At 47.6% G+C, this 25,802-nt stretch overlaps 2 protein-coding genes across 3 annotated transcripts in view; both read left to right on the plus strand.

The window, feature by feature from the left end:
* Positions 1 to 3,471, plus strand: part of LOC142466841 (uncharacterized) — a 755,003-nt gene extending 751,532 nt beyond the window's left edge. For both annotated transcript variants that reach the window (XM_075572348.1, XM_075572347.1), the window contains exon 3: positions 804 to 3,471. In XM_075572348.1, coding sequence (XP_075428463.1) covers positions 911 to 2,671 — 1,761 coding nt within the window. In that variant the 5' untranslated portion in view covers positions 804 to 910 and the 3' untranslated portion in view covers positions 2,672 to 3,471. The remainder of the gene's footprint in view (positions 1 to 803) is intronic.
* The window catches only part of LOC142466844 (uncharacterized), a 57,532-nt gene continuing 32,847 nt past the window's right edge, over positions 1,118 to 25,802 (plus strand). The window contains exon 1 of the mRNA XM_075572359.1: positions 1,118 to 1,138. The gene's annotated coding sequence lies outside the window, so the exon portion shown is untranslated. The remainder of the gene's footprint in view (positions 1,139 to 25,802) is intronic.

Raw genomic sequence — 25,802 nt, forward strand, 5'->3', positions numbered from 1 at the left:
TGTGTGTGTGTGTGTGTGTGTGTGTGTGTGTGTGTGTGTATAAACATTGCATTTTATTAAACACTATGATATCTATCTATCTATGTCATAGAGTTTAATGAAACGCAATGTTTGTATGGGGGAGAATCAGTAACACAAGTACAGACTCCTTGTTCCCTAAAAAAAAAAAAACCTTTAAACAATTGTATTAAAAAATTAACACAGTTCTGGAATTCACTGGATGATATTGGTATATCTTAATTAAATCTGAATAACATCTGTGATGTCAAATACAATAATTGGGCATTTGGTTCTTGATTTAACTATGGAGATTTTGCAGAAAGTTGGGTCATCCTATAACTATTAGAGACCTGGTACATGGTGCGGTAACGGGAACACCCGGTGACTGATGTGTGAGCTTCTAATGAGACGTATTGTATTCCTTGTACAACTGTCACAACTGAAACTATCGGCTTACTATTTATCAATTATTTATTAAATTATTATTATTATTTATTATTTATTATTTATTACTTATTATTTATTAAAGGATTTGAAAAGATTTCTGCCACTTTAATTGGTGTTTTGCAGCTAGTGAGATTTCCTTTTAAATCGTTAAATATTATGATCCACTTTAAATGTGTGATCCACTACATATACTCTCCGGCCCTAATGCTGCACATGTTGTGCTAAACCCTTCATTTTTACACTGTACATCTACAGTTTACTTTCATCCTCAACTTTTTGTGATATGCTAACTTACCTCTCCTTCATGGCCTTTTGTAAGACAGTTTGTGTAACAGTGACTTTTTTGTCTCGTCTAGTACAAAGACAAGCACCAATAATCCACCCATGCCAACACTGCAAGGTTGCTTTTAGCAGTCAGGATTACCTCCTCAAACATCTGAAGTTCAAACACCCAGCTGAGTATATGGAAAAGATGAGAACAGAACAATCTTGCAACATTCCAATGAATATGACAGAAAATGCATCTTTCAACCAGTCAAGGCAATTAATAAACAATGTAACTGCTTCTCATTCCAAAAGATATATATTAGCAGATGCCACAGGAAAAGATCTTGGAGAAAGTGGGAAGAGTCTGACTTGTTTATCAGACCAGAACCTACAGAAGAGGACACAGACCGGGGAGAGACTGCATGTATGTGGGGAATGTGGGAAGGGATTTAGTGTGTTATCTAACCTGAACACACACAAGCGGACACATACAGGGGAGAGACCGCATGTATGTGGGGAATGTAGGAAGGGATTTAGTGTGTTATGCAACCTGAACACACACATGAGGACACACACAGGGGAGAGACCACATGTATGTGGGGAATGTGGGAAGGGATTTAGTGTGTTATCCAGCCTGAACACACACATGAGGACACACACAGGGGAGAGACCGCATGTATGTGGGGAATGTGGGAACGGATTTAGTGTGTTATCCAGGCTGAACACACACATGAGGACACACACAGTGGAGAGACCGCATGTATGTGGGGAATGTCGAAAGGGATTTAGTGACTTATCCAGCCTGAACAAACACAAGAGGACACACAGACGGGAGAGACCACATGTATGTGGAGAATGTGGGAAGAGATTTAGTTCGTTATCCCACCTGATCAGACACCAGACGGGACACACAGGGGAGAGACCGCATGTATGTGGGGAATGTGGGAAGGGATTTAGTCAGTTAACCCACCTGAACATACACAAGAGGACACACACAGGGGAGAGACCGCATGTTTGTGGGGAATGTGGGAAGGGATTTAGTGTGTTATCCAGGCTGAACACACACATGAGGATACACACAATGGAGAGACCTCATGTATGTGGGGAATGTGGAAAGGGATTTGGTGACTTATCCAGCCTGAACAAACACAAAAGGACACACACAGGGGAGAGACCACATGTATGTGGGGAATGTGGGAAGGGATTTAGTTTGTTATCCAACCTGAACATACACAAGCGGACACATACAGGGGAGAGACTGCATGTATGTGGGGAATGTGGGAAGGAATTTAGTCGGTTATCCCACCTGAACACACACATCAGGACACACACAGGGGAGAGACCGCATGTATGTGGGGAATGTGGGAAGGGATTTAGTGACTTATCCCACCTGAACACACACATCAGGACACACACAGGGGAGAGACCGCATGTATGTGGGGAATGTGGGAAGGGATTTAGTGTGTTATCCAGCCTGAACACACACATCAGGACACACACAGGGGAGAAACTGCATGCATGTGGGGAATGTGGGAAGGGATTTAGTGTGTTATCCAGCCTGAATACACACATGAGGACACACACAGGGGAGAGACCGCATGTATGTGGGGAATGTGGGAAGGGATTTAGTGTGTTATCCAGGCTGAACACGCACATGAGGACACATACAGTGGAGAGACCGCATGCATGTGGGGAATGTGGGAAGGGATTTAGTGACTTATCTAGCCTGAACAAACACAAGAGGACACACACACGGGAGAGACCGCATGTATGTGGGGAATGTGGGAAGGGATTTAGTCCATTATCCCACCTGATCAGACACAAGAGGACACACACAGGGGAGAGACCACATGTATGTGGGGAATGTGGTAAGGGATTTAGTCAGTTATCCAACCTGAACACACACAAGAGGACACACACAGGGGAGAAACCCATCTCTAAAGCCAGGCATGTTTAGGGATAATCAGCAACTAAGATGCTCACATATAAGTGCACACATATATCTGTTTGACGCTAAATCACAATGAAAAGTCACTAGTTTATGGTGCATAAAACGAGCATTTTAAAAGGATAAAAAAAAGTTATAACTATTTAAATGCAGGTATTTGTATCATTCTTATAGTTTTTATTTCTTTTTTTAAAAGTTTTTCTTAATAATGTTTTATATTTTCATGCTGTTGGTTGTAATAAAATGTGTGTTCCCCATTATGCTGAAGTGGTCTGTAGGCAACAAGGAAAGAGCAAAAACGGAGCACTAACCATGCGTGGTGAACAGAGAGGTGCATGTCCTAAAAGTAGTAAAATGCTAAATGTATTGGATCATGGAGCAAAGGCTAAGAGCCCAAACCAACATGTTTCAAGCCCAAAGGCTCTTTATCAAGGAAAAAAGAGACCGTACTTTGTACTCTCTAGACGCGCTGATGCCACCAACCCCATGTCTACCGGGTGATCCTCCCGCTGACGCACGATGCGTGACATCAGCGCGTCAGAGTGTGTACATTTGAACAACAAAACTTTATTAACGGTAACACTCCGGTAGTACACACACAAGCATATACATACACATAAACGTCCCCCTAGGGAAAGAACGTTCATTACCAGAGATATACAATGTTGTAGTTATAATTCCTATAACCAATACTGTAACCATATATTATGTGCATATCTCCCAGTGTCAAAGGTTGCCTGAACCAGTCCCAAACCTATGACACTTGGGCCCACACGCAAAGCAAACTGCAGAAGATGATTGCAAGAAAAAGGAAAAACTTTAAAAAAAATAATATATTTACATTAATATTAACTAATAATTTTGCACATGTTAATTATTAATTATAAAGTATCATAAATTAGTTATGTTGTATTATCAAATTAATAAACAAAAGTATATGAAAAACAATACCCATACATACAATATATATGTAACCAGGTCCCCCGCTGTGGTGATGGGCCCCCCCTCGCGACACTCACCGAGGCAGTAGGGAGGTAGTAGCCGCTTGTGGGGAGATGCGGGGGTGTATGCGCGGATAGCGCGACTCCTGGAAGGGGCCGGTTGGCAAGGACGCGGTCGTACGCGTTGCTAGGGCCCTGTCGGGTCCCGGTGCAGGGCGCCGCCATAGGCGATTGCGCACACATGCGCAGAGGACATTTCAGCGTGGGGAGAAGACGGGGAAGGTCGCGCATGCGCAGGATAAGCGCGCGAGATGCCACCAATGAGAGGAGGGCTCTGTAATGGGACTTCAAGTCCCATGAGCCTCTGGAGCGGCCCCATGACGCCAGGGAGCCAATAGGGCTGCAGGAGCTCTGCTTGCGACCAAAGAGATACATTTCGTGGGGTTTTGCAGACAGGCAGTTGGTGACCGGAGCAGCTGGGGGAAGGAGGTAGGGTGCAGGAGTCAGTGACTCTCTGCACTAGGCCAGCGATCCCCTAGGCCCCAGATAGCCCTGAGTCATCCTAGCTGAGTGCTGTAGGGACAGGCCCTAGGTTAGGAAGCTCAGCCCTCCTGTGAGCCAACAGGTACCGCACCACACACATATGGTAACGTTGCAGGTTTCTCCGCTCCCACAGTATAATCTGCGATTGGGGGGGGGAAACCCGTTACATTTGGAGGCGCTGCTGAGAGCTCAGACCTGGGGTGCCCTATTCAAAACAGTATCACCAAAGATCAGCAACATGGTAATTCCCTCACGTCAAGAGGTCCACGCGTGGGCTACCACCGTCCGTGAACCACCTAAACACGTTGTTGCCGTAGGGAACGTCCCGGCGTTAGTGGCAGAAACTGACATCCGGGACTCACTGAGAAAGCTCTTAGGGCCAGATAAAATATGGTACCGTGGCAGGGTGTTCGACTCTACTTGTCATTGGAGTGCCCTACTATTCACCGTGGGGCGGGACATATGCCCAGAAGCGGCCCCGAACACTCTAGTAGCCCCCGAGTGCCCGCTAGAAGCATACCCCCTTATATACTCGGACTTACCAGTAATAAGGGAAATGTTTTCACTAAGAGCCCCTCAAGATCCAGACGAACCGTCCACCAGTACTTGGACATCACTTGCACCCGTGTCAAGTACCCCAAACCGAGTTGACCGTCCCCAACCCAAAGTCTCCTTTACCCCAAGCGCCCTCACGGAAGCCAATAGTTGGGCTGACAGTCCGCCCTCTCCACCCGACCCCGTACCCCGCGAGGTACACCCCAGGCATACCAGAGAGAGGGTAACGAACGAAGGTTCCATAATGGGGGTGACGCTACCTCAATTCATAGAAGCCTTCACCCTGGCCTCCCATTCTCAAGGCTACCGGAAACTTAAGGCCTTCTCGGGAGTACTTCCAATACCCCAGGGGGAGGAGGGAATAGACCTTTGGAGGGAGAATGCAGTAAAGGTCGTAGAGGAATGGTCGTGCACTGACACTGTAAAGCGGCAGCGTATCATGGAATGTCTTCGGCCTCCCGCCTGTACCATTGTGACCATCCACAGGGACCAACACCCTGAGTTGACGGCGTTGGAAATGGTGGCGTTCCTGTTGGAAGCGTACGGGCTAGCAGAAGACGAAGGAGCGATCTGGACGAAGTACTTCCATCTTTATCAGAAGGAGGGAGAGGACTTGTCGGCTTTTATTCACCGCCTACAGCTGGTCTTGGGAATCCTCCTCAATCGTAAGCTGATTCCCGCCTCTGGGATGGATGAAGCGCTCCATAAGTAGTATCTGCGGGGATCAAGCCCCACTCACCCCATAGCCAACATGCTCCGCAGCAAGATAATGGACGGGGGCCCCTATAAGTTCACCGAGTTGCTGCGGCAAGTGAAAATACAGGAGGCTCATGTTATGCTACTCTACCGCTAAACCTAAGAGCCCCTCTGCCTCCAAAGGAAAGGGCTCTACGGAAAAGAAGGAAGAGTCTGCTGCCTCGTCCAAGGGGTACAAGCCACGACCCCCCGACCGACCACCTTCCCCGTCCACGGGTCGTCCGGAAAGCCGCCAGGTTGTATGCGATAACTGCGGTAAGAAGGGTCACGTCCTCCGTAACTGTCCAGAAAGAGAAGGTCATCCAGAGGAACACCCTCCCGATAGAGGGAAATCAGCCCGATCAATGGTCTGCAGCATACCCGTGGCAGAATCTGACCCAGAACTCCCTCATTCTGGAACCACGGATGCCCCTTCTGACTTTGGCCCCAGTGATGACGCCTCACCCTGTGAAGCTTACAGTCAAGTGGGCCCTGCGGCCATCGTGCCCGTTGTACTGGAAGGGATCTACGCATCGGCCCTACTGGACACAGGGTCACAAGTAACCATATTATACCGCAAGTTCTGTGACCAGCACCTCCAACACTGCCCCCTGAGGCAGGCCGAACATATGAAGGTTAGGGTATTAAGTAATGAAGACTACCCCATCGACGGGATTGTAAGGGTTCAGCTGGAAATACTCCAACTGAACACCGGCAAGAAACACCCCATGCAGGTAGCGGCCATGGTATGCCCGGAGCCCCAAGACCAGTGCAAGTACCCAATCATCTTGGGAACCAATGCGGATATAGTACAAGCTGTAATCCGAGCCTACTTGAGAGAGACCAACGAATTGCCGCTGGCCAATTCGCTCCTAGACCCCATCTTACGAGAAGAGTGCCACCGGGTATATGTCTTGGAGCATCATGGGGACCTCTACAATCGTCAACGCGGACTGACGACCATATTACCAGGGGGAGTGCAAAGGATGGCCGTCTGGTGTTGTTATCCCGACCGAGATGAGAACGACCAACTGTTCTCGCTGGAGAATACACCTGAAGAAGAAGAGGTTCAGAGAGGGTATAGAGTACTACCCGAAGTGAGGGAATGGACGGCTAGGATCCCTCTACGAACCCACGTGTATGTGCAGAATCTCTCCCCCTTTCCGATGGAATTTGATGCGCACTATCACCTTTTCCTATATATTGTTGTCACTTGTCTCTAGGTGCTGCACTTTTATACTGGTTATTACTTCACCTATATTTTTTCACTTATTTAAGTGTTGTTCTGTGACCATCTAGCAATATGGTGTGGGGTTTACTCAATCTCAGAGATAAACGACAAGAACAGTTTGATCGTTTATTTTCTGAGAAACCCAAAGACTATTCAGAAGGGGAGGAGGTTGATGTGTCAATAGAAGGACATTTTAAGGTCCTGGAAGATCTTTTGTTAAAGGATAACAAGCTATGGCTTGAGAAAACCACTTTACAAAAATATATAGATTGTAAAAGAATTCCAAGGGGGTTACGTGTTCAAAAACCACCTACATTTGGGAAAGAAAATGAGCACTTTATGAAAGAATGGAACAGGATTTTGGACGAGTGTTCCATAGACTTAATGCGTTTAATTATTTTTGAACGCACCAAGTCCATTTTACTAATTGAGAAAGAAATACTGAAAGAGATTAAAATCATGGAGCCTATAGTGATTGATAAGGATTGCTCCAAGATTGAAGTTGAACTACTTGCCAAATTAGAGAGTACAGGTGAAGAGATTGTCAAAAATAAACATGATACATTTCTGAGAGATAAAGCAGATTATGATAATGGGAGAGAAAGGGATTGGTCAAAAAAGGGAGAAAGAGGTAGAGTAATAGATAAAGTCTATATTCCCAATCACGGTGCCAGAAGGGACCAATATTCATCTGGTAATAGAGGCTCCGGCAGAAGGGGGCCCCCCACACACCGTGGTTGGTCTAACTATAGGAGACAAGATCACTATCAGAATAGATCTAATGATAGAAGAGATGACTATAAATATACTGATCATAGTATGAATACTAGACAGAACAACTCTGAGAAATATAGGGATCAAAATCCGAAACCTCCACCCCCTAAAAACAGACCAAGAAAAGAAGAGTATAAGTCTAAGGAAGTATCTAACAATAAACCAGTTACTGAGTCCCCGTCAGGCTCCCGTTTTTTAGAATTACTAAGAAGCAGGTTTTCCCCAACGAAAGAGAAAAAGAAGGAGAAGAAACAGGAACAATTAAACAGTCCTGCAGGGAAACCAAAAATAAAAATATCGTTACCAGACGAGGAACGAGAGCAGGATCCAGGGTCAAAGAGAAGGGATTCAAGCCTCGATCTGGGATCTCCCTAGATAAGGGTATTTTTAATCTGTCTACGGTGATTCTGACCAAAGATCAGAAAACTGTACTCAATAAGGGTCTGAATTTCTCTAGGTCAAGTGGTCCTAATGGCTTTCAACTGTACACAGACCTTCATAAATTTGTGAGAAATATGACCCTGAAAAGGCATTTTATTAAGAACGAGAATGAAACTCCACGAGTAGTGAATGAGAGTGATTGTACACCTGAATCAATAGATTTAAACACTGAGGGTTTGGTTTGTAGACACACCACCTTTAAAACAAGGTCTAAATTTTATCCCGCACAATCTAAAGGGCATCATATTGATACATTTTTTAATATGGTGCATAATGATTTCTCTAGACTGGTGAAAACTTTTAAACCGGTAGACCTTAGACATAATTTGAGTCTCCAAGAAAACTTAGCTTTGAAGTGTTTAAAGAATAATGAAGACCTGATCATTAGACAGGCGGATAAAGGGGGTGGTGTGGTTCTCCAAAATCGTAAGGATTACAAACAGGAAGCCCACCACCTCTATGACGCATCTTTTTATAGGGTACTTAAAAAGGACCCTACTGGTGATTACATCATCCTTTTAAAAAGGAACTATTGGATGAAGCCATTTCCAACACTGTCATTACACAAGCTGAGTTTGACTTTTTGTTTAACATTTCTCCCAAAATACCGATTATTTTATCATTTGCCCAAAGTCCATAAGTCTATTTCCAACCCACCTGGTCGTCCCATCATTTCGGGAATAGATTCCGTTACTGCGAATCTTTCGCAGTATGTGGACTTTTTTCTACAGACTTACGTTAACCAATTGCCATCCTACCTTAAAGACACATCTTCTGTCCTCCTGGCCTTTCAGGACTTTGAGTGGAAGAGCACATATAAATGGATTACGTGTGACGTACAGGCGCTCTACACCCACATTCCACATGTTAAGGGCCTGCAGGCAGTCCAATTTTTTCTGGAGGCAGATACGAACCTTCATCAGCTCAATACAGAATTTATTTTGAAATCTATAGAGTTCATACTGACCCATAATTATTTTATGTTTTTGACAGAGTTCTTTATACAGGTTTGCGGAACTGCTATGGGTACTAGATTTGCCCCCAGTTTCGCAAACCTGTATATGGGTCAGTGGGAGCAACAGAGCATTTGGAACAATAACCCTTTTAGTCAACAGATTATTATCTGGCGTCGCTATATTGACGACATCCTATGTGTATGGGAGGGGGATGATTTATCCATCGGCTCCTTCCTCTCTTACCTGAACGCCAACGATAGGAATTTGGTTTTTACGCTTGTGTCCAACCCACTTAGCATAAACTTTTTAGACCTACAACTAACAGCATTGGACAATGGGAATGTTTCCACCAAGGTCTATTTCAAAGAAATTGATGCCAATAATTTATTAATGGCAAGCAGTAACCACAAAAGATCGTGGATTACAAATATTCCCAAGGGCCAATTTATTCATATTAAACAAAATTGAAGTGGGGATCAAGACTTTGAGACACAATCCAAATTGCTTTTTGACAAGTTCTTAGAAAGAGGTTACTCTAGTGAGAGTCTGACTAGAGATCTTGATGTAGTCCGACATATGGATAGGCATTTGATGTTAGTCCCTAAAACTAAAGAAAAAACTAATGATCAGAGTAATTTGGTAGAAGTGCCTTTTATTACCACTTATAATTCAATGAATAAGAAAATTGAAAGAATTATACAGCGACATTGGGCGATTTTATGTACTGATCCAGTACTGAGTGATCATATCTCAGATGTTCCTAAGTTTATATACAGAAGGGCAAAAAACTTAAAAAACTCATTAGCCCCCAGTGACGTGGGCTCTGCCCGCGTGAAGTCAATACCTAACAGTTGGCTCGGTGATAAACCAATAGGGAACTTTCAATGTGGGAAGTGTTCTATATGTAAACATCTACACCCAGAGAGAAAAACCTTTAAATCATTTACTACTGGTGAGAGTTTCGACATTGATTCTTTTATAAATTGTAATTCAACCTATGTGGTTTATATGATTAACTGTGAGTGCGGCCTGCAATATATAGGCCGCACGAAAAGATGCTTAAAAATTCGGATACAGGAGCACATTAGAAATATTAAAATTGGTTATGAGAAGCATAGTCTTTCCCGCCACTTTGCATTATACCACAATAAAGATCCTTCTAAATTACTGTTTAAAGGTATTAAAGTGGTCCCCAAAGCAAGGAGGGGAGGTGATAGGATCAAAAGCCTCTCATACCAAGAAACATTTTGGATTTACCAAATGAGCTCTTTGAGCCCTGAGGGGTTAAATGAGGATATAGACATTTGGTCCCTGTATTAGCCTTTTAGTCCTCATATATGATTATGCTGCATAAATGTATATCCCTGTACCTGCTTGTCTCTAATTTTGGCTTCTCTTTTTCAGAAACCCTATCTCTTACGTTTAGTTTTAACGTCGCATATGTTGTTTTTTGATATGTTTTCTGGTAATATACCTATTGTATTTGAATGTATTTTTGATTTATATAAATTAGTTCTGTTATTTTATATGACACTGTTTTATGCAGATTTTAAAGAGCAATACGCTGCACCTTTAATTGATGGTACAGCAATATGACACCGCATGTCTAATTGGGGGATGCTGGGTATATATATGTGTACACTCCCCCATCTGCATTCATTCCCTGAAGAAGTAACCTGGTGTTACGAAACGCGTTGGAGGGTCTCATTGCTCATTTTCTGTACCCCCGTGTTTTTGAGAACACTTTCAGTGTGTGTTCCCCTGGTTTTTATGTGCGAGTCAGCACTGCTGTTTCCACTCTATGTGCATCGCATCCTGTGCCGATTCGTGTATACTACGTGGTCCCGCGCACTGTGTACTCCAGCAAGCGCCTCCTAGAAGTGGATGGGCGATCCGTGACGTCATCATCGGGCGCTCCACGAGGAGAAGCTGTATGCGAGTGCTGTTCAGCTGTGCGGGCACTGACGGAGGCTGCTACACGCCGGTTTGAGCCTTGTGCTCCGGGACTTTTACCTGAGGACAGACCTACCTGCCACCTTGAGACGGAGAGTCTTGGAATCCACACGTGTGGAGCGACCCGTCTGCCGGACGAGACGATTGCTGACCCGTTACTCCTTGAGATCAAGTAAAGAGTGTCGCTTTCAGCCGTCGAGCGGTGTGGTAAACCTATTAACCAACTGCATACTTTTATTTGCTTTGATGTACGCAGAACTATTTACTTCTGAATATAAATTCACTTTTTAAACCATACATCACTATGTGTGTTGTCCGCCCGACACAAACCTTCTGGTCTCCTCATGCCTCTCCCTATTCCGGAACAACCTTGGAAGCATATCTCCATGGACTTTATTGTGGAACTCCCCAATTCCAAAGGGATGAATACGATCCTCGTTGTAGTAGATAGTTTTCCAAGCATTCACACTTTATACCCCTCAAGGGTCTCCCTAATTCAGCTACTTTGGCCGACAGTTTTTCTAAGAAAATTTTCAGATTACACGGTGTACCTATTTCAATTGTTTCAGACAGAAATACTCAATTCATTTCTACGTTTTGGCGAGCTTTTTCTCAGTGTAACGCCTGTATGCCCGCAAACCTAACCAGTCCCCAATACTGAGGTGGGAAGGGTATTATCACGCACCCACAGCAGTGAGGGCGTGCCCGGAGTGGTATGGCGTTGCCGGGCCTGTAGAAAGATGGTTAATAATACTTGCAATGCCTTTGGGGTTCAGAGTAAGAGTAGTGGTGTCCGTGTGCCAGAGTCCAGGGATATAGAGATCAGGATCGTAATGTTCATAAGCCAGAGTCCAGGGATCACAGAAGTCAGCAGAGTCGTATTCGTAAGCAGGGTCCAAGGGCAGTAGCAAACAGGGTAATCCAGTACAAGCAGAGGTCAAGCCAGGGAAATCCAGGGGTAAGCAGGAGCAGGAACAGAAGCTGGAAAACACATGAGAGCCAAGCATAGGACTGCACACACCGAGGTTACAAAGAACTATGCAGAGCAATGATAGAAAGGACAGACAGGGGTTATAAAGGAGGGAACACCAATGGGAGAGAGAGGAGGAGCAGAAGGTGAAGTGGGAGACAGCAGGGATAGATGAGGAGACAGGTGAGCCAGTGAGGGAGATAGCCTGAAGAGTATGAGAGGAGGAGCCAGGGGTCTGAGAGCCTACAAGAGGAGCGTGTCTGCGCGCCCTCTGTAAGGTGAGAGTGCGCGCGCACAGGCTGCGTCACGATGCACGCGGAGCACCGCGCCGCGGGGAGACCTGCCGAGGGTGAAGGAAGGACAGGAGGGGAGACCGCAGGAGGTAAGGAGGCAGGAATGGGCGCTGAGGGGGGCCGTGAGCGGGAAGCACCGCAACGGGGAACGGGAGAGCAAGAAGGTGCGCGTGTCTTGCGGGGAGCGCGCGCAGACGCCGAGAGCATCAGAGGCTGCCGCAGAGGGGCAAACGGGCAAGGAAGGGACAGGAGAGGCAGGCATGAGCGAAACGTCAGGGACACATAGAGGGGAAGGAATCCCCTGAACTGTCACACTCAGAGACTCAGTATTTCCCTTCTATTTTCCTCGGGTTATCACTCACAGACCAACGGTCAGACGGAGAGAATGAATTAGACTCTGGAACAGTATCTCAGATGCTTCGTGTCTGAATCTCAAGACAATTGGGTGGATCTATTACCCTGGGCAGAGTTTGCTATTAACTCATTAAAAAACGAGTCTACGGCGGAGCTACGAAGGCAAAGAGCATGGTAGCATAACCTAGCTGCTCTGAGCCCCACTGAACAATATAAGCACTCAAAACTCATAAAAATAACCGGATTTTGTCGCCAAACATCACGAAAGATTCATAAAGGCAGCAGGATGTCAAAGAGAGGAGTGAAAACCCCGAGGAAGAAGGGGTTACCTGAATATTTTGGGAAAGCCCGGGCAGCAGGTGCTGAGGAAGAAATGGCACCCATTTCTAACACAGGCTCTGAAACAGAGCTGGAAGGCGATGAGGAAGAAATGAACACAGCACAGAGGCCAGTGAGGCAATGTGACTTCGACAAGCTATACAGGGACATGAAATCTATGCTGCAAGCGGAGATAAAAGAACTGAAGAAGGAAGTTACAGGGCTGGGGGAGAGAACCGGAGCATTGGAGATTAAAGTGGACCAAACAATAAAATCAATAAAAAGAAATGATAAAAAAAACGGCGGACCTGCAGAGTGTCAGGAATCGGCGTTCTCCTCGCTTCCCACACAGAGCACTCCCTCTCCGCAGGGAGCCCTTGGACACACAAAACAATCCTGCCTTACCGGCCTCCACGGCTCCTCGCCCCTGCCGCCGTCGCGGGATCACTCCCCTCGGCGATTCCTCTGCTCAGCGCCGGGCGCGCCCACCTACACGCACGCCAGCCCCAGACGTTATGTGCATGCATTCCCAGCTTACAGAGCACACGCCTAACAGAGCACTTTTAACCACTGCTCCTGCAGTGAGGCGTCGCCCCCAAGCATCACACAGTTCAATGCAAATCAAGGATTACACTCAGCTGGGTCACCACTATAGATGGGTCGGCAGCCTTTCTTGGGGGTGGCTCGGCACCCCTGGAACTAGACAAAAAAACAAAAGAACAGGGTGCACAACGCACATAGTGATGTATGGTTTAAAAAGTGAATTTATATTCAGAAGTAAATAGTTCTGCGTACATCAAAGCAAATAAAAGTATGCAGTTGGTTACCAAATGGTGACCACACCGCTCGACGGCTGAAAGCGACACTCTTTACTTGATCTGAAGGAGTAACGGGTCAGCAATCATCTCGTCCGGCAGATGGTCGCTCCACACGTGTGGATTCCAAGACTCTCCGTCCCAAGGTGGCAGGTAGGTCTGTCCTCACGTGTATCTCTTACGTTTAGTTTTAACGTCGCATATGTTGTTTTTTGATATGTTTTCTGGTAATATACCTATTGTATTTGAATGTATTTTTAATTTATATAAATTAGTTCTGTTATTTTATATGACACTGTTTTATGCAGATTTTAAAGAGCAATACGCTGCACCTTTAATTGATGGTACAGCAATATGACACCGCATGTCTAATTGGGGGATGCTGGGTATATATATGTGTACACTCCCCCATCTGCATTCATTCTCTGAAGAAGTAACCTGGTGTTACGAAACGCGTTGGAGGGTGTCATTGCTCATTTTCTGTACCCCCGTGTTTTTGAGAACACTTTCAGTGTGTGTTCCCCTGGTTTTTATGTGCGAGTCAGCACTGCTGTTTCCACTCTATGTGCATCGCATCCTGTGCCGATTCGTGTATCCTACGTGGTCCCGTGCACTGTGTACTGCAGCAAGCGCCTCCTAGAAGTGGATGGGCGATCCGTGACGTCATCATAGGGCGCTCCACGAGGAGAAGCGGTATGCGAGTGCTGTTCAGCTGTGCGGGCACTGACTGAGGCTGCTACACACCGGTTTGAGCCTTGTGCTCTGGGACTTTTACCTGAGGACAGACCTACCTGCCACCTTGAGACGGAGAGACTTGGAATCCACACGTGTGGAGCGACCATCTGCCAGACGAGACGATTGCTGACCCGTTACTCCTTGAGATCAAGTAAAGAGTGTCGCTTTCAGCCGTCGAGCGGTGTGGTAAACCTATTAACCAACTGCATACTTTTATTTGCTTTGATGTACGCAGAACTGTTTACTTCTGAATATAAATTCACTTTTTAGACCATACATCACTATGTGCGTTGTGCACCCTGTTCTTTTGTTTTTTGTCTAGTTCCAGGGGTGCCGAGCCACCCCCAAGAAAGGCTGCAGACCCATCTATAGTGATATCTACACATCCAAGGTCATAATTATTGTTCATATCCACTGTGCACTGTTCACTGGTTTTGTTTTACTAGTTATTAGCTGCGCACTATCACCTTTTCCTATATATTGTGTCGGGGCGGACTTGCTCTGGGCACAGACCGGACAAGCTCTGGTGAAATCGAAAATGTCATGTTCATTTTAGGCCACCAAAAGCTCCGTTTGATAAGATATACTGTCCTCTTGAAGCTCGGATGACCAGCAGATCTAGAAGAGTGTCCCCTCAGAAGTATTTTATGGCAAAAACGCGGGCTTGCGTACAACCGTCCTTCTGGCACCCTAAATCTCCTGGGAATGCGAACCTGTGCTTTATTAATTTTGTCCAAGACATCAAAGTTATTAGCAGAAATAATACATTTAGCGGGAAGAATCGTCTCCGAGGATTCGTTAGAGTCGTTCTCTGTAGAGAACTGTCGAGAGAGAGAGCACCGGCCTTGATATTTTTGGTGCCGGGAATATAAGAAATAGTATAATTGAACCGAGAGAAGAACAGTGCCCAACGAGCCTGACGGGATCCCAAGCGACGAGCCCCCTCAATGTACAATAAGTTTTTGTGATCGGTGAGGATGGCTACAGGTTCCTTGGTACCCTTGAGGAGATGCCTCCATTCCTGGAGAGCCAATTTGATGGCCAGAAGCTCACGGTTCCCGACATCATAATTTCTCTCGGCCGAAGAGAACTTCCGGGAAAAGAATCCACAAGGATGGAGTTTTTCCTGTGGAGTGGATCTCTGAGAAAGCACTGCACCAACTCCCAACATCAGAGGCGTCTACTTCTAAAGTAAAAGGAAGAGAAGTATCTGGATGCCGAAGGATGGGTGCAGACACGAAGGCTTTTTTGAGGAACTCGAAGGCTTCGATGGCTTCGGAAGACCAAACAGTTGGGTCAGCACCTTTCTTGGTCCAGGCAGTGATAGGTAGAGCAATGGTAGAGAAGTTACATATGAATTTCCGATAGTAATTGGCAAAGCCAAGGAAGCTTTGCACGGCCTTGAGTGAATTCGGCAAAGGCCAATCGAGTACAGACTTCAATTTCTCGGGATCCATGGTAAAGCCTTCGTCAGAGATTATATAGCCTAGGAAGGCTGTGGAAGGTTGATGGAACAGACATTTCTCCATTTTTGGGTAGAGGCGATTAGCACGAAGCCGAGAGAGAACCAGTTTGGTATGGCGAATGTGCTCCCCCAAGTTTTTAGAGAAAATGAGGATGTCGTCCAAATATACGAAGACGAACGTTCCCAGAATGTCCCGGAAGATATCATTCATGAATTCTTGGAAAACAGCAGGGGCATTGCACCGGCCGAACGCGTGTTAAACGCGGGTTTCCATTCGTCCCCGTCTCTTATTCGAATAAGATTGTAGGCTCCTCTTAAATCGAGTTTGGAGAATATAGTGGCTCCTTGAAGACGGTCGAAGAGTTCAGAAATTAAAGGAAGAGGGTATCGTTTTTTTTTTACCGTAATTTTGTTAAGCCCACGAAAGTCGATACAGGGTCTTAAAGAGCCATCCTTCTTCTTCACGAAGAAGAAGCCTGCCCCAGCGGGGGAGGTAGAATTCCGGATGAACCCTTTCTCAAGATTCTCCTGGATATAGGACGTCATCACCTCCGTCTCAGGCACAGATAAGGGGTATGACTTAGACTTGGGGAGTATGGTTCCAGGGATTAAATCAATGGGACAATCGTAAGGGCGATGGGGAGGTAGCACCTCGGCCTGTTTCTTATTGAAGACATCTAAGTACTCGTGGTCTACCTTCGGTAAAGCAGAGTGGTTAGATGAGGTGGTGTCGAGGCCAGCGAGCACGGCAACAGGAGGAGTAAGTGTCTTGTCTGAGGTAGCGGCCCATTGGATGGGCAAAATATTGGTCCAATCAATACGCGGGTTGTGAAGTTGGAGCCATGGCAATCCCAGAATAACCTGGACAGTAGGGGAGTGAAAAACATCGAAGACCATTACCTCGGTATGACCATCCGCGGTGGTCAAGGTGAGTGGAATAGACTCCCAAATGATGAAGGCTGGTTGGAGCGGTCGACCGTCGATAGCCTCAAGGCCGATGGGCGACTTTTTCTTGACTAATGGGATTTGGTTGTTACAAGCGAAGGTGTGATCAAGAAAGTTACCACCAGACCCGGAGTCGATAAAGGCTTCCACTTCTATTTGAAAATCAGGACCCGCCAGAGTTACAGGGAGTAGTATCTTCTTCGGTAGTTCCTTAGGGAGAGAGGGGCAAGGAGAGATAGTACACAGTAAAAGCCCCTCTACCTTTACTGGGCGTTCCCGTTTCCCGGTTTCAAGCGGCAGTGACGAAGTCGGTGTTCTGGGGAACCGCAATAATAGCAGAGACCTATCTCACGACGTCGTGCTTTCTCAGCAGCCCGAAGCTGTTGGCTACCGATTTGCATCGGTTCAAGGGCATCCAACGCAGGGAAGGCCGAAGGAGGTGACCTAGGAGAAACAGGCAGAGACGGGAGAGAACGGGAACAGTGACGCTCGTGGCGTCGTTCTTGAGTGCGCTGATCCATCCGGATACTGAGAGCAATGAGTTCCTCAAGGGAAGAAGGCCGAGCGTGGGCTGCGAGGTCATCCTTGAGAGTTTCGGACAAACCTTGCCAGTATGCTGCAGCGAGAGCTTCATCGTTCCACTGGGTCTCTGCAGCGATGGTGCGGAACTCCACAGCGTATCTTGCAGCTGACCTACGAGCCTGAGAGAGATGGAACAAGGAAAAAGCAGCAGTCTCCCTACGCACTGGCGTGTCAAACACCTGTTGGAACTCACGCCGGAATTTGAGGTAATCTTGGGTTAAGTCAGGTTTGTGTTCCCAGAGTGGAGAAGCCCAAGCGAGTGCGTCGCCAGTGAGTAGGGCATAGATGTAGGCCACCTTGGTACGACCAGTAGGGAAGAGGGACGGGGACATCTCGAATTGGACTTCGCACTGATTCAAGAATCCTCGGCAAGCGAGGGGGTCCCCATCATACCGGTTGGGAGGTGGTGTACGTGGTCCCGGATTATTTGTAGCCACTGGGGCCGGGGATGACGGTGCTACTGGGGATTCCCGGAGAGATAAATTGGAAAGTTGCTGTGAAACAGTGGTAAGTTGGTTGCTTAAGAATTGCAAAGGTTCCATGGAAACACCTTGGCCCACCTCAGGGGGGTCTGCATTTGTTGGGCTCTGCATAATGTAACGCCTGTATGGCCGCAGACCTGGCCAGTCCCCAGTACTGGAGGTGGGTAAGGGTATAACACGCACCCACAGCATTGAGGGCGCGCCCGGAGTGTGGTAATGCGTTGCCGGGCCTGGTGAGAAAGGGTTAACGTATACTTGCTGAGTCCGGGGTGCCAGAGGTTGGAGGGTAATGTCCAAGTGCCAGAGTTCAAGGGCTGGAGAGAGCAGCGTAGTGATGTCCGTAAGCCAGGGTTCAAGGGCAGGAGAAGGCAGCGTAGTCAAATCCAAAGCACAGTTCAAGTTCAAACCAAGGGAATCCAAACAGGGGCAGGGACAGGAATCAGAGCTGAAACAGACAAGGGAGCTAGGCAGCTAGCTAGGCATAGACACTGCACACACAGGAGCACACACAGGAGCTACAGGAAAGTTATGCAGAGCAATGACTGAGAGGACAGAGTGGGGTTATAAAGGAAGGAGGACCAATAGGGATGAGGGGTGGAGCAGAGGCTTGAGTGAGTGTTTGCAGGGATAGGTCTGTGAGAGCAGGGGAGGAGACAGGGAAATAATCCAGAGAGATGGCTTGTAAGCAACGGGGGGTGGAGCTAGTGTTTAGGGGAGGCTGATAACTGGAGCGGGTGTGCGCGCCTTCTGTAAGTCTGTTATGCGCGCGCACCGCGCGTGTCACAGGGTGTGAGGGGCGCACCGCCGGGGAGACGCTCAGCACTGGAGGCGGAAGGGAAGGAGAGGCGGAGGAGCCAGGTAAGGCAAGGGCTGGGGTGATAGAGGCACGCCAAGGAACGCGCGCCCCACGGAGGGTAACAAGCGATCAGGAACGCGCACGCACAGTGCGGGAGCCGCAAACGTGACCCGAACGCGTGTCAGAGCGCACAGACCGTGCCGCGGAGGAACGGCCAAGAGAGGAGGATGGGAAAGAGTGAGGACGTAGGGAAGAGGGGTAGTTAGGCGCCGTGGGAACTGGGGTGACGGGGGCACGCTGAGAAGCGCGAGTCCCCCGATCCGTTACACTTACCCCATAGTATTGTATTGTATTGTATGTCTTTATTTATATAGCGCAATTAATGTATATAGCGCTTCACAGCAGTAATACACGTGGTAATCAAATAAATAACAGATAATATAAATAACAGATCATGGGAATAAGTGCTTTAGACATAAAAGTAACATTAAGGAAGAGGAGTCCCTGCCCCGAGGAGCTTACAGTCTAATCGGTAGGTAGGGAGAACGTACAGAGACAGTAGGAGGGAGTTCTGGTAAGTGCGTCTGCAGGGGGCCAAGCTTTATGTATCATGTGTTCAGAATATCCACAGTGCTATTCATATGCTTCTTTAAGCAAATTTGTCTTAAGTTGGGTCTTAAAGGTGGATAGAGAGAGTGCTAGTCGGGTACTGAGGGGAAGGGCATTCCAGAGGTGTGGGGCAGTCAGTGAAAAAGGTTTAAGGCGGGAGAGGGCTTTAGATACAAAGGGGGTAGAAAGAAGACATCCTTGAGACGAACGCAAGAGTCTGGATGGTGCATAATGAGAAATTAGGGCTGAGATGTAAGGAGGGGCAGAACAGTGTAAAGCTTTAAAAGTGAGGAGAAGAATTGAGTGTGAGATGCGGGATTTGATCGGAAGCCAGGAGAGGGATTTCATGAGGGGAGATGCTGAGACAGATCTCGGAAAGAGTAGAGTGATTCTGGCAGCAGCGTTTAGGATAGATTGTAGTGGAGACAGGTGAGAGGCAGGAAGGCCGGACAGCAGGAGGTTACAGTAATCAAGACGGTAGAGAATGAGGGCCTGAGTCAGAGTTTTAGCAGTCGAGCAACAGAGGAAAGGGCGTATCTTAGTTATATTGTGGAGGAAAAAGCGACAGGTTTTAGAAATTTTTTGAATGTGAGGGGCGAATGTGAGAGAGGAGTCGAGTGTGACCCCTAGGCAGAGTGCTTGGGCTACTGGGTGAATGATCTTAGTTCCAACAGTAATGTGGAAGGAGGTAGTAAGGCCAGATTTGGGAGGAAGTATGAGGAGTTCTGTTTTAGCCATGTTGAGTTAAAGGCGGCGGAGGGCCATTGTGACGATAGTGAGGGTTTGGCCCGGGATTAACGGGGTTACACCCCAAAGGCCCCCCTCTAACCTCGCCAGGGAGACAAGGGGTTAACTGGGCTGAGGCCCAGAAATGTGATTTCATCCTTGTTATAACCTGTAAATGTATTCTCCCCTGTTTCCCTGTCCCATTGTAATGTCTGGGTTAATCAGTGTTTGCATAACACACACACTGGATCATCAGGGGTTAATAAGCTACAGTTTAGGGAAATTCCATTGTACTGTGTCTTTTCAGGAAAATTGGACTTCAAAGGGCTTAATTGAAGTTGAATGTGAAAAGCAAAAGGTTTTTTTTAGTGTACAGTATGTTAATACCTGTTTACCGGCAGAATGCTAATAGTGTGCTAATGCTAATGTACAGGCAGAATGCCTGCCCTTTGTAATGCGAGACCCAGGAAGGGAAGTGTTTGTTATTCACACCTTCCAGCAAAAGGTATCCCCAAGCAGGATATCTGAGTGGGTAACTTTATTAAATATAAGAATACTATGAGATGTCCTTAGCTGAAAAGGATAAGAGTTACATATTTGTAATCGTGGGATTCAGCATATCTTTGGGAGTCTAAACACTGTATATGTACCTGCTGCTAAATGCCAGATATTAATATCTCTATGAATGTTCATATTACACTGTAATTTTTGGTCTCTCTGCGAGCGACAGGTGGGACAGAATGCATTAAGATATCCCACCTGATTGTGTGTATTACGGAACGGAAGTTATGCAATGATTTGCAGTAAATATGAAATTTTGGTTGAGTTCTGAGAAACTGCAGCCCCCCTGCTATGATAATGAGCAGGAAAGGAGAATTTACAAGCCTGGTCATCAAAGGCTAAGTGGTTAATTGTTTATGCTTGGCCTAGGGACCAAGGGAAGTGGATGTTTTTGTAAATGTGGTAATTCACACTTCAATGGAAGCCAAAAGAGCTTCAAAGACATTTTACTAGACGACACGGAGCCGTAACCTAGGGATACCAGGGTTGAAATGATATATAAGTCAAAGTCCCCCTTTTATCCAAGTTGTTCATGTGTGGTTCATTGTTCTTCATGCAAATGATCTTCATGCATGCATGTGTCCTGCCTGTTTTGCTGTGATGTCAGATGAAATATGGAAGAAGTGGCCAGTCTGTAATCCTGCTGTCTTTCTTGCCATAATCTTTAAGTAAGTGTCTATATTTTGCCTGTTATTTGTACATTATTGTGTGTTCACCTTTATCAAGGAATAAATCACTTTATTATATCTTAAGTCTCGTCCCAGTTCAAACCCAGGTATATATATATTTATATATAGTTTTGGTGTAAATTACAACTTTTCATAAGCTACCGTGACAAGCTTGTAATTAACTGGTGGCAGCTGGCGGGACTGAACTGGACCTGGATTACAGTATTCTGCGGGGTACTGTGATCCAGTGGGAACTTGATGGTAATTGCAAGTTCCTGGGACTAAAGATATTGAACACACAGTGTACAACATATAACACAAGATATGGCACCTCCTCACTGTTCCCCTACTTGTGAGAAGCATTGCCTCCAGAACCAAAGTGCCGGCCATCCGTCTGACTGGAGCCGGGCACTGAGACCGGAGGAGTGCATCAAGTCGGTGCGGGGACCAGCAGCCAGCAAGGCTGAGAGAGAGACAGCAATCGGTGAGCATGAAACCCGGCAGGCTGAGCAAAGATCCACAGCTGCAGCTGCTGTAACCATCAGACATGTGGAGGGAGCGGGTGGTCTTGCACCAGGAGAGGTATTGGCCGTTGCGGCGGCCAGTCCATTTTACCCAGAATTGCTGGCCCTGATGTTTGCGCAGGGAGAGATGTCCCCGGCAGAGCGGCTCGAGCAGCTGAAGCTGGCGATGATCCGACCCACTTATCCCCTCCCAGAGCCCGGCGCTCCAGCAACTCCGCTCTGGACTCCGTTGCCCCTTGCTGGGGTTAGTCCACCGGCGGCGGAGAAGCTCTGGAATGAGCCCGGCGCTCAGGCAACTCCGCTCTGTACTCCGTTGCCCCTTGCTGGGGTTAGTCCACCGGTGGCGGAGAAGCACCGGCAGCTGCTGCGGCACTGCCAACAAATGGGCCACAATAATGCCCAGTGCCCTGACCGTGCGCGGTCAGGCGAAGAAGCCCCTCAGGGCCAACGCTCACGAGCTGCGGAAAAGATGACCCAGTTAGCGGCATCCTCTGATGGCTCCCGCCCAGCCGGGGCGACAACCCTCCTCGGGACGTCTCCTGGAGAACCTGGACGGGCTGCATCAGCAACAGCGGCGGAGAGCAGCGGCCATCCACCTGATCCCGGCGGAGAACCAGCGGCGGCGGCAGAGAAGACGCCGGCACTCCGGCATCCTGCCGGCGGCAGTTTTATTTGGGGGGAGGGACAGGGTTTGCGGGAGGGGGTTATTTTACCAAGTTTGCATGGAGCTGTGTTCCTCCACAAAGACCTGGGACCCTTGTCCTGCACCGTTTTACCTGTACCCAACCCGGGCGCTGTTGCGGCAGCGGACCGGTGCTGCCCAGCCCAGATGGGGCCGGCGGCGGCTGCTCCAGTCCCCCTGCAATTGGGACCAACAAAGGCGGCGGTCTCTGCGGGGACCAGCAAGGTAAGCCAGACCAAGTCGCAGACTGACTCTGACTTATGTTTCCCTATGACTGTACCCTGTTGTTTCACTATAGGGGTGACCGGGGGGTGGCAGGAGATAGGGGTACCAGGGGAGGGGAAAGAAGGGCAGCTTGTAGGGCAGCTAGACTCCCCCATTACCCTGGCGGAGCAGCAAGGGGACTCTCAGTTAAGAGCCCCACTGTTGCAGCCTTGCTCTGGGCTGGAGGTATCAGGGGTTGTGGCAAAGTTAGACCACCCCCAGATTACCTGCCAGCCAGGAGCTAAGGTGGGTGCATCTGCACCAGCAACCCTGAGCTCATCCCCGGTAATGGGGAGACAGTATCAGGGAGATGGCCTCACTCAGGTGTCCCTAGGATCCAGGTTAGGATTAGCTAGGGAGAAGTGGAGTGAGGGGAGGCTGCAGGTAGGTAGCCAGCAGCAGATCTCAGGGGAGGGGAAGGAAGGGCAGCTTGTAGGGCCGCTAGGCTTCCCCATTACCTGGGCGGAGCAGCAAGGGGACTCTCAGTTAAGAGCCCCACTGTTGCAGCCTTGCTATGGGCTGGAGGTACCAGGGGTTGTGGCACAGTTAGACCACCCCCAGATTACCTGCCAGCCAAAAGCTAAGGTGGGTGCATCTGCACCAGCAACCCTGAGCTCACCTCCAGTAATGGGGGCACAGCTTCAGGGAGAGGGGCTAGCCCCGTTAGCACCCAGCTCTAGGGTAGGATTGCCTGGGAGAGGGTTGGGTGGGCCAGTGGGAACCGGGGAGGGAAGGCAGCAAGTGAGCCAGCCAGTTTTCCCCGCTACCCTGGCAGAGCCTCAGGGGGTGTCTCAGATCAGCAACCCCCTGTTGCAGCCTGGCTATGGGCTGGGGGTATCCGGGGCAGTGGCAGGCTTGTGCCACCCCAGGGATACCTGCCAGCCAAGCGCTAAGGCGGTTGCATCTGGAGAGGTGCCCCTGAGCTCATCCCTGGTAAGTGGGAGACAGTGTCAGGGAGATGGCCTCACTCAGGTGTCGCTAGGACCCAGGTTAGGGTTAGCTAGGGAGAAGCGGAGTGAGGGGAGGCTGCAGGTAGGTAGCCAGCAGCAGATCTCTGTGGGAGACGGAGGGCTAGTGGTAGCCGGGGAGATACAGCAGCAGGTATTGCAGCTAGAGTCCCCCATTACCCTGGCAGAGCCTCAGGGGGTTTCTCAGATCAGCAACCCCGTTGCAGCCTAGCTATGGGCTGGGGGTATCCGGGGCAGTGGCAGGCTTGTGCCATCCCAGGGATACCTGCCAGCCAAGCGCTAAGGCGGTTGCATCTGGAGAGGTGCCCCTGAGCTCATCCCTGGTAAGGGGGAGACAAGGTCAGGGAGGTAGGTGCACTCAGGTAGTTCCAGGGTCTGGGGTAGGATTGCCCAGGGAGGAGAGGAGTGCAGGTGGGCTGCAGGGAGGTAAGCAGCAGGCTGAGGTGCTGGGCCTAGGGGAGGCTAGGCAGGGAGGCACCGTGGCGCAGGGGGAGATAGGAGGTCAGTGGGGTGTTAGGCAGCTGGCAGAAGCTAGGGATTGGCTAGGTAGGCAGAAAGTCCCTTGCTCTGACGGGCCAGGAGTGACCCCCCTGACAGATTCCCCAGGGTTCCCAAAGGAGGGGCTGTGGGTATATAGGCAGCCACGGAGGAGAGTCAGGAGTATAACGGAGCAGCTACAGGTTAGCACAGAGCCAGGGCAGGTAGGGTCCCTACAGAATAGTGACATAGCACTGTCCCAGGAACAGTGAGGATTCTTCGTGGGAAGAAAGAAACACCTAGCTGATTGGAAAATCGGACAGCACCTTTCTCTAAGTACCGTGAGTACTATACGCACATTAGGTGCAGTGAGAGAGACCTATGGAGGTTGATACCAACGGAAAGATACCACTCACATAAGGAGACTGTGTGGAGCAGTCTAAAGTAGAGACACCAAGTGTGTTTGCTATTAATTACAACCAGACATATTTCCTCATTGGTTACTAATCTACATACCAAGGACTGTTGAACAAATCTGCAAAGTGTTACTACCTTTTTCCAATGAGTGTGAGATGCTCAGAATTCTCAAAAGTTTTATGATATCTCACAGAGTGTGAGTTTTTTACTTATAGTTATTTTTATTAACAATTTTAATAAACTGTGTTACGCTATTTGTGTTTTACCTCTCTTCCTGCATGTGAATTTATGCACGAGATTACATTTGCTGTGGATGACCAGCTGTTCCAGATTCATCACAAATTTGTTCCAGATCCCAGAGTGGATACAAGGCTTGATTTTATCCTATACGCTGTGAGTGCATATCATACCTTCTGGCGGTTTATTTTGTTAGAACGTACTACCCTATGTTTGTTTTTTCTTGTCTCCATTTGCGCCTAGGTCATTCTCTTTATAAATATATATATACCTGGGTTTGAACTGGGACGAGACTTAGATATGATAAATATAATTTATTCCTTGATAAAGGTGAACACAACAGATATGTACAAATAACAGGCAAAATATAGACACTTACGTAAAGATTATGGCAAGAAAGCCATCAGGATTACAGACTGGCCACTTCTCCCATATTTCAGTTGACATCACAGCAAAACAGGCAGGATACATGCATGCATGAAGATCATTTGCATGAAGAACAATGAAGAACTTTGCATGAACAACATGAACAACATGGATAAAAGGGTGGCTCTGACTTATATATCATTTTAACCCTTGTATCCCAGCTTACGGCGCCGTGCCGTCTAGTAAAATCCCCTTTGAAGCTTTTGAAGCTGACTTTGGGCTTCCAGGGTCCAGTGTGAAAAGTCACACTTACTCTGGTTAATTCCTTTTGTCCGTTGGGCCAAGCATAAGCAATTAGCCACTTAGCCTTTGATGACCAGGCTTGTAAATTATGGCATTCCTGCTCATTATCATAGCAGGGGGTTGCAGTTTCTCAGAACTCAACCAAAATTTCATATTTACTGCAAATCACCTCATAACTTGAGTTCAGTAATACATACAGTCAGGTGAGATATATTAATACAGTCCGTCCCACCTGACGCTCGCAGAGAGACCCAACATTACAATGTAATATGAAAATTAATAGAGATATTAATATCTGGCATTTAGCAGCAGTTACATATACAGTGTTTAGACTCCCAAAGATATGCTAAATCCCACTAATACTAATATGTAATTCTTAGCTTGGTCAGCCAAGGACATCTCATAATATTCTTATATTTAATAAGGTTACTCATTTTGATATCCTGCTTGGGGT

The sequence above is a fragment of the Ascaphus truei genome, chromosome 15 (genome assembly GCF_040206685.1).
Source record: "Ascaphus truei isolate aAscTru1 chromosome 15, aAscTru1.hap1, whole genome shotgun sequence".
NCBI classification, from domain to species: Eukaryota; Metazoa; Chordata; class Amphibia; order Anura; family Ascaphidae; genus Ascaphus; species Ascaphus truei.